Source organism: Mauremys mutica, chromosome 11 (assembly GCF_020497125.1).
Source record: "Mauremys mutica isolate MM-2020 ecotype Southern chromosome 11, ASM2049712v1, whole genome shotgun sequence".
Taxonomy (NCBI): Eukaryota; Metazoa; Chordata; order Testudines; family Geoemydidae; genus Mauremys; species Mauremys mutica.
In genome coordinates this window covers 76,547,893-76,564,776 of record NC_059082.1, presented here as the reverse complement: position 1 = coordinate 76,564,776, position 16,884 = coordinate 76,547,893, and the positions used below count along the sequence as shown (strand labels likewise).

Genomic DNA, 16,884 nt, shown 5'->3' with positions numbered 1-16,884 from the left:
TAAGATGTGCTGAGACCCGACAGCTAGGGTTGCCAACTTTCCAATCGCACAAAACCGAACACCCTCCCCCACCCCTTCCCCAAGGCCCCGCTCCTGCTCGCTCCATCACCCCTCCCTCTGTTGCTCACTCCCCCACCCTCACTCACATTCACTGGGCTCGGACAGGGGGCTGGGGTGCGGGATGGAGGTGAGGGCTCTGGGGTGGGGTAGGGGATGAGGGGTTCAGGGTGCGGGAGAGGGATCTGGGCTGGGGCAGGGTGAGGACTCTGGCTGGGGGCATGGGCGCTGGGGTGGGGCCAGGGATGAGGGGTTTGGGGTGAAGGAGGGGGCTGGGGCAGGGTGTTGAGTGGTTGGGGGGTGCAGGCTCTGGGAGGGAGTTAGGGTGCGGGAGGGAACTCTGGGCTGGGGTAGGGGGTTGGGATGTGGGAGAGTGTTTGGGGTGCAAGGTCCTGGCTCTGTGCGCTGCCCTCATACCCACAGGTGCTGCCCCCGCAGCTCCTATTGCTCGTGGTTCCTGGCCAATGGGAGCTGCAGAGCCATCCCTCAGGGAGGGATCAGCATACAGAGCCTCCCTGGCTGCCCATGCATTGAGAGGCTGCAGGGACTGCTTCCGGGAGTCGCGAGGAGCTAGGGCAGGCAGGGAGCCTGCCTTAGCCCCGGGCCCCCGCTGTGCCACCAACTGGACTTTTAACGGCCCTGTCAGCAGTACCGACTGGAACTGCAAGGGTCCTTTTTTTGACCCGACAAACCCGACATGTTGAAAACCCGACATGTGTCAAACCTATCTACAGTCCCCATTGACTTCAGTGGGAGCTGATTGCGCTTAGCAGCTCTGAATACCAGGGCACTTATTTGGGTGTTTAAATGTGGATTCAGGTGCCTAATTTTAGGCACCCAGGTTTGAAGATTTTGGCCAGATTTATCGAACGGATACAGATCTGCTTTCTGCAACCATCAGTTTTTGCCCCAAGACCACTGAGATCAAGGCATGATTTCTCTGAGCAACACTTCAGAAGAGCTACCTCTGTTCAGAGCCATCAGAAGGTGGTATGCATGCTCAATATAATACAAAATTATAAAAAAAACTTGAAATGGAAACGAAATGTTGCAATTGTGTCAAAACAAAATGTTTCATTGACCCAAACAATGTTTTAAAAACAATTCCTTTGTGGAGATGTCATGAATCTGTCCATGATATAGTGCCCCTTTTAGGAGCTCTGTGGGGAGCACATGGTGAAAGTCCAATTACCTGCACCCCACCGGGTGCAGCAAGGGTATGTCCTTTTAGCGGGCCAGCATTCAACCCGCTGGACAAAGCCTCTTGGCTGTCTCCTCCCCTCTCAGGAGAAACAACAAAACAGCCTGCAGTAAGCAAACAAGGTCAAGTAAAGGTATGAAGGAAAAGAACAGGGAAAAGCCTTGTAGGCAGCTCCCTTCAGGATATGGGCCTCCCCTACTTCACAGGGCCCTGGGAGCATTACAGTCTCCTTCAGCATTTACTGGGTCTTCAGTGCAAGTCTCAGTCTTTCCCCCCTGTTAGCTCAAGAGAGCCGCACCTCCTTCAGAAAGGGCAGAGGCTCTATGGGCTTTCCGCCCTCTTTTTGAGACTGGAAAAGCTCAACATCCTGTTCCTTTCCCAGGGTTGCCCCCTTCTGAGTGGAGCCCCCTCCTTTTAACTCCTGCTCCAGCCCTGGCATAATTTGTCACTGCGGAGCAGCAGGGCCGCTCCCGCCCAAAGCAGCCTTATCCCCTTCCATGCGACTGTAGGGTTTATATACCCTGTCACAGGAGAATTTTGAAATTTTCAGGCTTTTTTCAAAACTGGAATGAAGCCAACTTTTGAAAATTCATACTCCTTTGAGAAACAGACCTGCCGTCCTCCACACGGTTTGTTTTCTCTAAGGCTTTCCATTTGATGACAATATTACCGATGTGGATAAGTCGCATGAACTTCCCCAGGTATATATTCTCCTTGACTGAAAAATGAGTGGCTGCTGTCCCAACCAAGTTGACGTACAGTATATGGCTATATAGCAGGAAAGGGTGAAGTAGCATGTGAGTATGAAATCTGTGCTGTTATAATATATTCTATATTTAGCAATAATGTTCAAGTCTTTCTGTCAAATGACCCTTAGCCAGACTGCTTGATCAGAGTGTGAAGGACTCTGCTAACTTGTTATTTCGTCTTAATTGTAACCTCTTAGCACTGCCAATCAGGATTTCCCAGCTGTAAATTCAGCATCAGGAGGTCCTGATCCTTAGCACCAAGGGTCAAACAGAGGCTCAAAGAGTTTCAGAAATCTATTAACACAGGTGGAACCGGCGGGAGATTTAACAAGCTTGAAGACTCTGTGGGGAGTTGATTTCTAATACAGAGTGCCCACAATTTTCAGTGGCCACAATCATGGACTGGTGGTAACAGGACCTGTGCCTTTTGTAACATGTCCTAGTTGACATTTCAATTACCCTAAAGAGAAAGTGGGAAGCGTGCATTCTTGGTTGGCAGCTCTCTCTAAATGTTCTATTATCCAGCCATTTTTTTCATTGCAGCAATACATTCCAATACCTTATTTTAAAGGATAACATCTGATACTTGCCTGTAATTATGCCATTTTTCTCTACAGGTTCCTGCCAGCTGACCTTGAGAGACGTGTCCAGAATCTCAGTGAAACTCAGGTGTCCCACAGCTCCTGGCTCTGGCAATCAGAAAGGGAAATCTGTTAACAGGAGATCCCCATTTACTTTGGATATGATTCATGCAGCAAGGTTAGCACTGAAGAAATAAAACACTGAGCCAGGGCCAGTGGAAACCAGCAGGAGACATCTGTAAGAGCTGCAGGGGAGAGGGGGAATGCAAGGTGTTAAGAATCAATCTGGCTATCATCACATACATTATTTTATCCAGTCCTCATCCTCACTGTGCAGAGAACTAAAAAAGAGGCAGCAGGAGATTTACACACACCTTGTTCTCTGTCTCTCTTCTTGGTCTAACCTAATTAGAACAATCAGGCTAGCTGGATCCTGAAAAACAACTGTGTTTGCTGTTCTCCCTCAACAATATCATGCAGACCATAGCCTTTTCCTGTGCCTTTGCAGGGACTGAGTTTTCAGGCCTTGTATCTGCAGAAACAGCATCAGCAGAATTCCCATTTGGGCAGGGTCTTTTAATGTCACAAATGAAGATCAGTGTTATCCAATCAGCACTTGGATAAACTCTTGCAAAACAGCTCTAAAAAATCTCCAGTATAATGGTAGCTGTCTTCTGTAAAGTGTATACAACTTTGTGAAACTTTTAAAGGATTTTTATGGTGTAGCTCAAGGGTTCTTGAAATGTTCAGTTCCCTGGTGTGCAATGAGACTATAAAGTGGAATGACTGTCAAGAATACACCATCCTCCCTCAATTTTGATCTTCAAGGAAGACAACCTGACTGATTTTTGATTCAACTTGCTATTCTCTCTTCAATCGATGCACTGGAAAAGGGAGCTTTTGGCTTACTTTATATTCACTGTGCTTTTTGTTACCTGGATTCCTGCCCAAATATGCTGTCCTCCAGCTCTGCTGACACCAGTTGGCAATTTCTGGGCTACAAATTTGTATTTTATTTCCTCTTCACTTTTGTGCAGTTTCTCATTCCCTTCCCACTATGAAAAAAGAAAGCCTGCCAGTAGGCTGGCTATAGCTGCATTTGCAATTGTGCAGTCCCAGAGAGGGAAACCTCTGAGACCGTTCTCCAGTAGCCAGCAGTCAAAGCATTATAGAAAAAACTGCTACTCTGGTACGAATCTCAGGAATATTTAACAATAGTAAGTATGCAGTATTCAGGAGTGGGTATATATATCCCTAGCCTCGATCTCCCTACCCACAAAGTTGCCATCCAATATGCTGCTGCAGTTACAATCCAATTTTAGTTTTGTTGTACAATTCTGAAAAGATGGCATGGGTCACATTAAGCCACCAAAGACTGTGTCTCATTGGACGTCAGTTCATGTTTGATCTACAATTGATCAGCAAATAAATTCTTTTGCAGAATCACCAAGCGTTGTAAAGAAAGGCAGAAAGTAACCCAACTGTGAGCAGAGGTCTGGAAGGATCATGTTCTCTTTAGATTTAAAGTCTGCATCTTTTTTCACCATGCAGACGTGTCCAGTGAAATATGAAATGAAATCCACATAAATAAACCAAGCTGTAGTCCTGGAGCCATATTAAGGATTTGGTGTGTCCTCTGAAGGCACAGATCGTACAGTATGTACAAATATCCTAACACTAGGTCTCCTTTTAGCCATTGCAACTCCAAGGAAATTATTTTCTGAAGAGTCTTTAAAAAGTCATACCGCCTATTCAGTATTAGCCAAAAACAAAAACTGTTCTTTCCGCCTTGTCTTCCAGCTTTAATGCTTCAGTAAACACATACGAGGTTAAATTATTGGCTCATAGATTCCTGATGGTTATAATGCTGTTTCAGTGATCTGCTAATGTTTTTAAGTTCTAGCAGCAGGAAATCTGCTCTTTGAGCACAGAGATATCACACTTCCTAGCCCCCGGAGGAGATGGACTATGAATGAGAAAATCTCTGGATAAATAGCTTGTTTCTTTTATGTTCTTTCAACATTCTCTCATGAACAACTGGTCTAGCATTTGAAGTCTTACTTCTTGATTAGACTCTTCTTTGCAGGAACAATGACTAACCAACAGTTATTAAGACAAAACAATATTTCTAAAACCACTCGCTAACCTGGATACATTAAGCAGTTTTTTCTAACTTACTTTTAAATTTAGGGCTGTCAGTACAGTGCTCAGTGAGGGGAAGAGGATTAAAAGCACTGCCCAGAGCTAAGATTAGTGATGACAGACAATTGTGCAAGCCTTCTTCACACAGCTTTGCCACTGCAATTTAATCTTGACCTGCAACAATTCCCCCCCACCCCTCCAGACATATCAATTCTAAACCTCTCTTGAATAGACACCTCCACATAAACCAAATTGGGCTCAAATGTATGGGTTTTGAGACACAGCAAATAATCTCTGCACTGAACTACCAGACTCATTTTCATCCCTTGGTACAGATTTGAGCCTGGTTTGGCAGACAGGATCAGAATAATGAACTCACCTTCCAAATACTTGAACATAAAATATTTGTATAAAACATTTACAGCATGCAAATAAATAATTACATTTTCAATGTACTTACTGACAAAAAAACCTCACATCTGGTGCCTAAATTTAGGCTCCTAAATCCATATTTCGGTATTTAAATATTTTAATTTCTAGTGGCCTGATTTTCTAAAGTGCCAAACAACTGCAGTTCCCATTGATTTCAGTGGGTGCTACAGGTGCTCAGCACCTCTGAAAATCAGGTCACTTTCTTTTATGTGACTAAATATGGATTTAGGAGCCTAATCTTAGGAATCAAGATTTGAAAATTTTGGCCATCACCTTTAGCAGAACTGTTTTCAGGCACTGCCGGTGATTTCTGGCTGGACTTCGCTATACTCACTATCTTCATGAGTGCACAGCAGCTCTGGTGGGCTTTGTGGTCCATCCCCTGGTGTGGTGAAACATAGAACTGATGTGTAATAAGCAGTGAATTTCTTCAAGTTGGTAATGCAGCCACTGTGAACTCCATGAAAATCAGGAGCAATGGTGACCACAGTCACAGACTCTGGTGCAGCCACTGGCCATGCCAGGAGCTGGAATAGAGAAAATTTAAATATAGATTAACATTCATTAAAAGTTGTTTCTATTCGCAATACACTTCATTGCCAAGACCTTGTTAGTCCAATTACAAAAAACAATACAGTGAAAACAATTGTAATCTCTATCGTGCAACTTGAGATAATCCTGTTACTGGATTCACTGGATGGGTTTGTACATTACTATCAACTCCTGACAGAGAATAAAAAGCATATTTTAAAAATAAATAGCCACAGTTTTTCCAGGATGGGTGCCAAAAGTTAGGTTACTATATCCATATTTAAGCACTTAAGTAACCTGTTGATAGACTCATAGACTTGAAGGTCAGAAGAGACCATTGTGATCATCAAATCTGACCTCCTGTAGATTACAGGCCATAGAACCTTACACACCAACTCCTGCAATAGACCCATAACCTCTGGCTGAGTTTCTGAAGTCCTCAAACCATGGTTTAAAGACTTCAAGTTACAGAGAATTCACCATTTGCACTAGTTTAAACCTGCAAGTGAGCCATGCCGCAGAGGAAGGTGAAAACCACCCAGTATCTCTGCCAATCTGACCTAAAGGAAAATTCCTTCCTGACCCCAAATATGGTGATCAGTTAGATGCTGAGCATGCGGGCAAGACCCACCAGGCAGACACCTGGGAAAGAATTCTCTGTAATAACTCAGAGCCCTCCCCATCTAGTGTCCTGTCTCTGGCAGTTGGGGATTTTTGCTACTGGCAGTCGCTGATGGACCACATGCCATCATAGGCAGTACCATCATACCATCCCTTCCATAAATTTATCAAGCTCAGTCTTGAAGCCAGTTAGGTTTTTTGCCCCACTGCTCTCCTTGGAACGCTGTTCCACAGCTTCCCTCCTCTGATGGTTAGAAACCTTTGCCTAATTTCAAGCCTAAACTTGTTAATGGTCAATGTTCTTGTGTCCACATTGGCACTTAAATAACCCCTGTCCCTCCCAGGTATTTATCCTTCTGATATATCTGTAGAGAGCAATCCTATCTCCCCTCAGACTTCTTTTGGTTAAGGTCAACAAGCCAAGCTCTTTGAGTCTCCTCTCATAAAGTAGGTTTTCCACCCTTTGGATTATCCTAGTAGCCCTTCTCTGCACCTGTTCCAGATTGACTTAATCTTTTTTAAACACAGGAGACCAGAATTGAACACAGTGTTCCAGATGAGGTCTCACCAGTGCCTTGTATAACTCTTCCCTGTCTCTACTGGAAATACCTCTCCTGATGCATCCTAGGACTGCATTAGCCTTTTTCACATAGGTACTCAGCACTTGTGACTCCCACTGACTTCACTGGGTTTTTGGGTACTCAGCACCTTTGAAAATCAGGACATTTATATTTAGGTGCCTTAAAGGTTTCTTTAAGAAACAGACCTATAAAGTGCCAGGGAAAGATGTAATCGGTGGAACCCTTTTGAAAAGAAAAGATACCTGACTTCAACTAATAATTCATAAATCATGAAAAAAATTATGTGGTAGATGTAAATGTGGCAGAAATGTTGTCCCCATGCCCGAAATAATACAATTCAGAATTCCCAGGAGAAGCAAGAACTATAAAGATGTTGCAATCTAATGGAATTAAAGAAATCCAAGCAAATAGTGAAAACTTTATTGAAACTGTCAAAACCCTATCTGTTGATAGGTATATATCAGGCTTTTAGTCATTTTATACAGTTGCTAAGGAATTTTCAATTTACATAAATAGCTATGCAAGAAAAGTCTCCAAAATTGCTGGACTGAAAGTTGGAATTAAGTGTGTTACGTGCTTCTGATTGAAACAAAAAATAAAATCTAAAATATGGGAAACTGAAAAAAAAATATTTCGGGTGAAATCCTGGCCCCACTGAAGTCAGTGGGAATTTTGCCTTAGAGTACATAGAAATATAGGGGTTGACTTTCAAAGGCACAAAGGTCATTTATGCTCCCAATTCCCATTGACTGTCCAAGCTATTGGGCACCTAACTCCCATTTATGCCTTTGAAAATCTCTACCCTAGCATCAAATGAATTGGGATTTGCAACCGATCAAATGTTCCTGTCCTCAGTGAGAGCTTACGTAGTCAGCAGATGTTATGTTAGCAGTGACAACAGCTCACTTAGTTTAACATAAGCTTCCTTCTGATGTAAGACATTGTCTCTGATGATATACAGCAGGGCTCTGGAGATACGTGGAATTCTCCAATCTGGCCCAAGGAAAATTATATACCAAGAAAGTTAGACTGCCTTGATCCAAACTTTGGTTTACCTTGTATCCCTGATTGATACCATTGATAAACTGCTGTGGTGGAGGATTCCATAGGAACTGGATGGTCGTGGAGTTCACAGCTTCAGCTTGCACATTCTGTGGTGGAGCTGTAGGCACTGTTCAAAGTCAGCAGGGAAAATAGATTGAGGGTGGGGTGGAATGACGGGGAGGAGAAGAAGAGATGAATTTAGAAACCTTTAGTTGCCATTCATGATTCACAGAAAATAACAACAGTGCTGAGAAAAGGGATGTATGATTTAGGTGCCCAGCAGTGACTTAAAGAGAAAGGTAATTGGGTTATTTCTCATTTTCTAGTGGAGATTCCTTTAATGGGTAAAGGGAGGGGATGAAATAGTTCTTGTGGCTTATTATTCCACTGACGAGCTTCTCCTAGAGACTCGAGACAGAAGCTTAGATGATGATAGGTGAATACATCTCTTTCAATTATCCATGGCTGTAAGGGCAATCAATGGTTTCACCAAGAAATTTCCTAAGCCCTTTAAAATCAAACAAGCCCTCTAAGTAGACAAGCAAAGATATAATGTGAACATATAGGAATTCTAATTGAGGAATCATAATACGGTGACTGCCTCTGTATATCATTTACTGTTCTGAAAAATATATGATGAAGAAATCTCCTGTGGAATACAGATTATCCCCTGGAATAAAGTATTTTTTTTCTCATTTGCTTTTTCCATCCTATTATGGTATTTATTCATTCAATACATGCATAATCAACCAAGATGTGCCCAAACCCATTGAAAGTTAGCAAAAATAATATATGTCACAAATAATAGATGTTTTCAGAGACCTATCCATTGGTGGCCATGTTTTTTTATATTCCATAAAGGGAGGAATTCTCCACCACTATTTTTGATGCTTTAAAAGTACTGTTTTCAGTATGTTCAAATGGGAATTTTCTAGTGAAAATTAATAACCTGAGTCTGAGAAATATCCCCAATTCCCACTAAGTCCAATGAGAGTTGTGGTTGCTCCCTGCTTTTCAAAATCACGTCATAAGCAAGACAAGCCACCAGGAGGTTTGAAAAAGCACAAACAATTATTTGTTCACCAGAAGCTATGCTTGGTGGAGATAAAAAACATTAGTGGAAACAGACCCACTCCAAACTACTAAAACTCACAATCAGCTAACTATAAGGGAGCAGATCTTCAGCTGGTATACACAGTCCCAGCTGCATAGAAGCCAGTGGAGCTATGACAAATCTATACAAGCTGAGGACCTCCTCTGATGGGCCCTACAAAGGAAAATTAGGGTATAAACCAAGCATTTCAGGAATGACATTATAAACTACTCAAGCATCACTCTTCTGTTTAGTCTTATGTCACTGAAATTCCTTGATGACTATATGACCTAAAATTTCGGTTACATGTTTACTACCCTTTTTCGCCCTTCTGTCTACACTGTAACTGTATGTCATCAGAATTCTATACCCGTAAAATGATTTCTGATGTCATTACTCATGGATTATACATAATCAGCAAGGTCGAGGTCAGAATGTATGCAGAGGTGTTCTAAATTACCACTGAAAGGAGAACATTATTCCTACCATATATTAGAATCCCCAGTATGCATTATAAGGATTATAATGTTATCTCTTGCCAATATAAAGTTGTTATGGTTTAGAGCAGGGGCGGGCAAACTTTTTGGCCCGAGGGCCGCATTGGGTTTAGGAAATTGTACGGAGGGCTGGTTAGGGGAGGAGGTCACGGCCCAGCCCCCACCCCTTATCCGCCCCCCCCCGGGACCCCTGCCCTATCCACTCCCCCACTCCCTGACTCCTGACTGCCCCTGAAACCTCCACCTCTGACTGCCCCTCCACCGCCCCATCCAACCTCTCCTCTCATTCCTGACTGCCCCTCTGGGACCCCTTCCCCCATTCAACCTCCTGCTCCTCCCCCAACCACCCTGACTCCTATCCACCCCTCACCTACCGACCACCCCTTGAACTTCCATGGCCTCTATCCAACCCCCCACTCCCTGCCCCCTTACCGTGCTGTCTGGAACACCAGTGGCTGGTGGCGCTACAGCCACGCTGCCTGGCTGGAGCCAGCCACGCCGTTGCCACTGCACAGCACAGAGCACCGGGTCAGGAGCTCGCAGCCCACCACCCAGAGCGTTGTGCCAGCGGTGCAGTGTGCTGAGGCTGCGGGGGAGGGGGAACAGCAGGAGAGGGGCCAGGGGCTAGCCTCTTGGGCCAGGAGCTATGGGGCCAGGAAGGAGGGTCCCATGGGCTGGATGTGTCCCGCGGGCCACAGTTTGCCCACCTCTGGTTTAGAGATTCATGAGAATGTTTTGATAGCATGACAGCTGTATAATACATTGCTTAGGAAACATTATCCCTCATTGTGCTGGGGCGGCTGCCCCACACAGGGAGAAGAAGGGGTTAACAGCAGCACCAGGGAGGCTGAGCAGAATCCAGTAATCAGGAAAGGGCTTACTGAGCCCACCTCAAGGGGGGAAGGCTTGCTGGAGCAGCCAATCAGGGCCGGCGAGGGCCATATATAAAGGGCTGCTCAGCAGAGCAGAGGGGAGTCTCTCTCTGGAAGGTAAGGGAAGAGGACTGGCTACCTGAAGAAGCACCCTAGACAGAGCAGTGCTGGGCAGGGGTAGCAGAGGGTGAGGGTGAGCTGCTGGCTGACCACTGCCAGGCTGGGGCCTTGCTACAAGGGCTGAGAGGGTGCTAGGGCTACGGGGGAAGTGGTCCAGGGAAAACAGGCAGCAGATTGGAGGAGGGCAGTAGGTAGCTGCTGGCTATAGGTTCCCGGGTTGGGACCCAGAGTAGCGAGCAGGCCTGGGTCCCCTTCCCTTGCACCCCACTTGCCAATGAGAGTGGCCAGTATCCAGAGTGCAGTTTGCCCCTGAAGTGAGGGGCTGGATCTTGGAGTGCAGTTGGCCACTGAGGCAAGTGGTGGGACTAAGGACTGTCGGCCTCCCCCTTGGAAGCGGGGGAGAAAGCAGAGTAGGGTACAGCTGGAGGGCCGTGCCCAGAAGACGATGTTGTGGTCTGGGGAGCGATGTGGGTCCAAAGAGTGGCGACAGCAGTGATGGCAGGCATGACACCACTAGCTGAAGGTGGACTGGAAGGACTGAGAGCTAATTCCCAGGACGACCAGCAGGAGGTGCTGTACTGGTGAGTCCCGCCCTGTTACACTTAAACCTCTTCTTATCAAAAACTCTGATGAAACCTGTCATGTCACTGGAGTCCTGTGATGTGTGTATAGTCCTATTCATAGCTTTCCTGTGTAGTGTTTTGCATATTTGATGGCTCACATTAGAATAGGCTGACTAGATAGCAAGTGTGAAAAATCAGGACGGGGGTAGTGGGTAATAGGAGCCCAAATATAAAATCGGGACATCTAGTCACCCTACATTAGAAAAGCTTATTTTTAAAATTAAAATTCCTGCCTTCCTGTATATATTTCTTTATTATTTTTATAATGTATTTGTCAGATTTCCTATTATAGGAGAAAAGTGTTTGAAACATCTTTTACCCTTAGTTTGATGTTAGAAAGTTATGAACAGCTCATTGACGGATTATAATATCCTCCTGCATCGTATTTTGACTTGAGGGGTAAAACAAGCATCATCCTCTCCCCTTTTTCCTTCTTCCTTCTCCTTAATTAATTTTGACACTTCAATCTTATTGGCATTATATTGGTGTATATGTATGTGTACACACACACACACACACACACACACACACACACACACACACACACACACACTCTGTTTATATATGTATGTATAAAATCTGAATGTTTTTGGTTGCCTACAGAAAAATGAAATTCTAACACTCATTCATATAAATCAGAGAATACCTCTATGAATAGTTTGTTGTTCATAGAGTACAACGAATATATGTAAAGGTGACTGAATATTGTTATGCAGAATACATGATAGTTAAATATCAAGCCATTCCTAACAACAAAAGTTGTAAAACATATTCTGTATCCTCCACATTGCGAGCTTATTCCTATTTTGGATTTTGTTAGACATCATCTTTTTCTTTAACAGTGAAATCCGAGTGCCATTGATTTCAGTGATGTCAGGATTTCATCCTGAGTTCAGAGGGCCTTTCAGGAACTGGGAAATCTGCTTTGTGAGAATTATCATTTGCTACAGCACTGAGAATTTACTAACAGAAAAGGAGCCTGGCCCCTACAAACACAGGGTTTCATTTATAATTCTCACTCTAGTAAACTTCTAAGAAACCCAAGCAAACACTTAGGAGTGTTTACAAAAGTTTTAGAAATGTGGATAACCAATTTTTTTTCATTTCTTTTTATGAATGTTCTCAAACTAGAATAAATCATTCTAGTCCAAAAATACCTATTACAAGAAGAAAAATGATGGAGGAAAAAAAAACTTGACCAGAAAAAAATAAAACCTTTGGTATGCTGGAAATCATGATTTATGGTATAATTTATCTTTAGAATTCTTTATAGAAAATCAACATCTACATCTTAATTAATTCATTTTAAAAATGGAGAAAACCAGGCTGGCTAATGGGCATAAGCTTAATTTTAATTGCATACGCATAATACAATCAATTTTTATCAGTTAAAATGTAGCAATATAATCCTGAATTTACTTCAAAGCATAATGCTAAATTCTCTCTTTATGAGCTGAAGTTAAAGTTGACCTCCATGGTTATCTGAACAAGCGTATATTAAAACATGAACTTGGGCTGTGCTACATTTACATCATAGCTGACCTCTCAAACAATGCTCCAAATTAAATCATCAGTAAGTAGCAAGAGCTGAAATTGGTAACAAAGGTACCTCTAATTATACACAGTATTTAGCTAGGCAGATCTGTGACTAATGTTATATATTTCTTATTATCAAGGAACACAAAACAATTCCTTTCAACAAGTATTTACAAAGAAATCCTTATGTAGTTGCATGTTGGATTTTTTAAAATCTAATTTTGGTCATGTTTGTGATTATACTGAAGATCTCACATTGGAGTACAGCTCCAACTCTGTGTGACACCTTTGAAATGTCCCTGAATTTCAGAGCATAAAGTTGGTATGACAGAACCAACCTTTATATTCCTTCAGGTAAAAGTTAATCTGGCTAAAAATGTATTAGAACTCAACTGCTTGAATTGTAAAACATTCTAAAACTACTCTTAGCAGAAAAGGTCATGGAGGCACTGTAGATAAAAGCCATTAAATGGGGTTGGCCAACAAGATTATGGGAATAAGAAGGAATTAAGGATGAACACATGTCCATGTCTCTAGCTATGTGTGAACAGGCATTTAAATCTCACACCGATTAAGACAGACAGACTACCGGTTTTAAATATAAATCTTCAACAAAGGCATGCAGAAAGATCCCAAGCTCCTGACTTTCAGGACGCCAACTTTCACATCTCAATAAGGCAGGCTCACAGATTTTTCTTTATCTGAGAATTTGGTTGTTCCTTTAATGCAGTGGTTTCAGGTGCTAAACTGTGGAGCCCCAGTGGGAGCTCTGGAAATCATTTTGCCTCAAAGGTGCAATTCTTATTGTGCAGCTGCTGATACACCCCCTTAGGGAATGAAGCATTTTCTCTCTAAGCACCTGGCCTGAGATCCAGGGCTTTAATTCTGTGCCTCTTCTGTGTAGGGGCATGAAGGGGAAGTGAGCTCCTTGTTCCCTCCCATCTTGATAAATCATAAAGCAGCAGTTCACAATCTGACCGTAGACAACTGGTTGCTCTAAGCAGATTCCCCTCTGCAAGTCTCTTGCTCTTTGTTTCAACCACTTGGCCTAAAGGAATAACAGGGAGAAATCTGTTTTTTAACTAACAGATAACCCAACACTTGGAGATGATACTCTTGATTCAAGGATAGCAGCTACATTTCTTCCTCGGGACTATTTTCTACACACAGAAGGCAGCCCTGCTGGCAAGTTTTCAATGAAAAGGGAACGAGATTTCCTTTGTGACTCCCTTCATATTGCTAAGGAGGAAACATCATCAGAATACTCATCTTGCTCTTCCGCCTCTCCCTATCATGTCTATCAAGGATTCACTAATCTGGTGGTTCCAACCTCTCATGAGTTCAAGAAGCACCATTCACTTAACTGTTCCTAACCTTTATGATAGGCTCAGGTACACCCAACAGAGGATGTCTCTAAACTGCACTGCTTCTAAAGCAAAAAAGAAGAGATCAGACTACGTATCCATGTCTTGGAACTTTGGGCTACAAGACTGGCCCTCAGAACTTTCCTGCTATCAGTTGGAGGAAAGATGATTGAATTGTTACATACAACATGAATACTAAGAGGGCTGCTGAACTAGCCAGTGGGTTTCATTCTCTCCTTCTTCCCTCTCATGGGAGAAGGGTGTGTTGATGGAATACTTCCAATTTCGGTTGTTCGGCTTAGTGTGTAGGTGCCAGGTGGCATTGACCACCTGGAATACACAGGAGGTTAGACTAGATGATCTGGTGGTCTCCTCTGGCCTAAATGCTATGACTCTAAGAGATGCATTTTCTTTTGTGCTACACTTTCCAGTCAAAAAGAATTCCTCTGAGAACAACTTAAACCTCAGGTTTCACGACCAGTATGAATGACCTCTCTTTTCTTCCAGTTGGCTCATTTAGAATAGACCTATTTGTTTCCTGACGCAATGTAAAGTACCCAAATTTTATTTTGAGAGTGAGTCATAAAGGCACATTTTTTCTGGGATGGAGGCCTTTTCTCCTGGTCCCTTTGGTACTTCAGTTCTTGCAGAAAATAAAATAGAGCAGGGTTCGGTAGTTCTGGGTTGTACTGGGCAAGCATGGTTCTTCAACCTGTTGGTATTATCACTGGCTCTCTGTCTTTACTAATCTCACCGATCTCCTCTGAAAAGAACATCTTGAGTCAATTTGCCTGGTAGTATGGCTCGTGTCCATAATGTCTGAAGGTTTTGAGTGTTTATAGTTTTGAGTTTTGCCCTATTGTAACTGGAGGGCACTTTCCATATTACAGATTAAGTACAATAGGCCACCTAGGAACCTATTTTGCCCCCTTACGCTTATGACCATAGCATTTGAGCACTTCCCAAGTATTTAAAACAACAATAATTCTCTCTCATTGCCACGCTTGTTAGAGAAATAGCTTGAGTACAATGGTATGAAATGGGATCAATGTTACAGACTGTTTCCTTACAAAATCAGACAGATGTATATTGAAATTATAACTTTCTCCTTGGGATCTGGCAGCAGCTTTTGAGCACTGGAGACTCAGGTATAATTCTCCTCAGTATGGAGCCACAGTCTCTCAGACACATCACAAAGGTGACCCTCGAGGGCTATGAAAGTGGGCGAGGAATGTGATGTCTATCTACTATGTAAGTTACTTGAAGGCTAATGTAAATCCATGGACTGGCATTTAACTTTGGGAGGAGCTGTTCAAAGGGACAGCACCTCAGAAGTCAATACAATTGATGAGATTGACGTGCTAGACCCCACAGTGAAGGGAAGAAAAATTGTCTCTCTCCTGGACCAAACACAGCCAGGGAGACTACTTGCATCACCCCCCAAAAGGCTTTTTATGTATATGAAATAACTCTTCTGTGCAGAGATACTTGGAAGCCTCAACTTTTCATACAGTGATGAAAAGTCTTGAAGGACTCTGTTCAAATGAGCAACAGCTACTCTGTGCAGAAAATTGGCACAAATCCCTGTCAAAGATAACATCAAAGAAGTAAGGAACAGCTGGAGAAACCCTGATGAAGAAAGGCATATATATACAGTATCAAAGGGTTATACTGAATATCCCACTGAAAAGACTTTTGGGGTTTTGAAACAGTCAAAGCCTCAGGATGTTGCATGCTTTGCCAATAACTCTCAAAGGACCTCATTGACATTATAACTCAGTTTCTGTGAGAGTTCAGGTCTTCAGGCATCTTGCAAGTTACGTTCTCTTAGACACTGGCCATGAGTTATTTTAAAAGAGCTCTGAGCAGCTGATAGTCAACTATGGGTTCTTGGGCTGCCGCTACTAAATGCCAAAAAGACTAATAAAAGTCCAATCATATGCATTCAGGGGTAAGGGCACAGCTCACGTGGCCAATGAGATGGAGGGGAATTCAATATTAATGTGTTGATCTGCTCTCAGCACTCATTTGCATGGCACATTCAACTAATGCCAGGTATTTCAGGTATTTTTTATCTATCCACAGACAGGCAGGTTCTTGCCAGTGCAACCCAAATCACTAGTGTGTGTGTGGAGAGGTGGGCAAGGTGCATAGATGCAGGTTTCTTAGGCTCATCTTTAAACTATATTATGTATTACAAGACCAGGGCCGGCTCTACAGTTTTCGCCGCCCCAAGCAGCGCACCGAATTGCCGCCGGTCGGCGGGGGCAGTCCGTGTGCCTTTAGGGCAGCAGGCGCATTTCCGCGGTGGTGGCAATTCAGCGGCAGCTAAATATGTTTAGCTGAAGCCGCACTCTAAACATAGAAGCTGCCACCGAAGTGCCGCTGCCGCGGAAATGCGCCTGCCGCCCTAAGGGCACACGGATTGCCCCCACCACCCGCGGCGGCAATTCGGTGCACTGCTTGGGACAGCGAAAACATAGGGACTGCCGCCCCCTGCAGAATGCCGCCCCAAGCACAAGCTTGGAATGCTGGTGCCTGGAGCCCGCTCTGTACAAGATATAGTTTCCACCCATGGTCTGATTTACGTTCCTAATCTCCTGCTGGTTTGGTTTAGGAGGCACAGTCAGCAGTGAGAAATGGTCACAAACAGGTGTCTGTACATTCTCCCATTGCAGGGAGAGTGGCATAGGACATGATACATTTCTTAACGTATGGAGACCTGATACTAACTCTGCTTCAGGATAGACTGGGGCTGTGCAGCTCCCCTCTGTTCAACTCCAAATGTGAAAAGGATTCAAACTGTTTTTAAAGTGGGTTGAAAGCCTGAGGATATCCGC

General features: G+C 43.6%; 1 protein-coding gene across 26 annotated transcripts in view; it reads right to left on the bottom strand.

Annotated features, from left to right (window-relative positions):
- The window catches only part of SDK1 (sidekick cell adhesion molecule 1), a 664,468-nt gene that overhangs the window by 129,830 nt on the left and 517,754 nt on the right, over positions 1-16,884 (bottom strand). For all 26 annotated transcript variants that reach the window (XM_044979056.1, XM_044979053.1, XM_044979052.1 and 23 more), the window contains 3 exons: positions 7,951-8,066; positions 5,497-5,689; positions 2,598-2,696 (listed from right to left, as the gene is read on the bottom strand). In XM_044979056.1, coding sequence (XP_044834991.1) covers positions 2,598-2,696; positions 5,497-5,689; positions 7,951-8,066 — 408 coding nt within the window. The remainder of the gene's footprint in view (positions 1-2,597; positions 2,697-5,496; positions 5,690-7,950; positions 8,067-16,884) is intronic.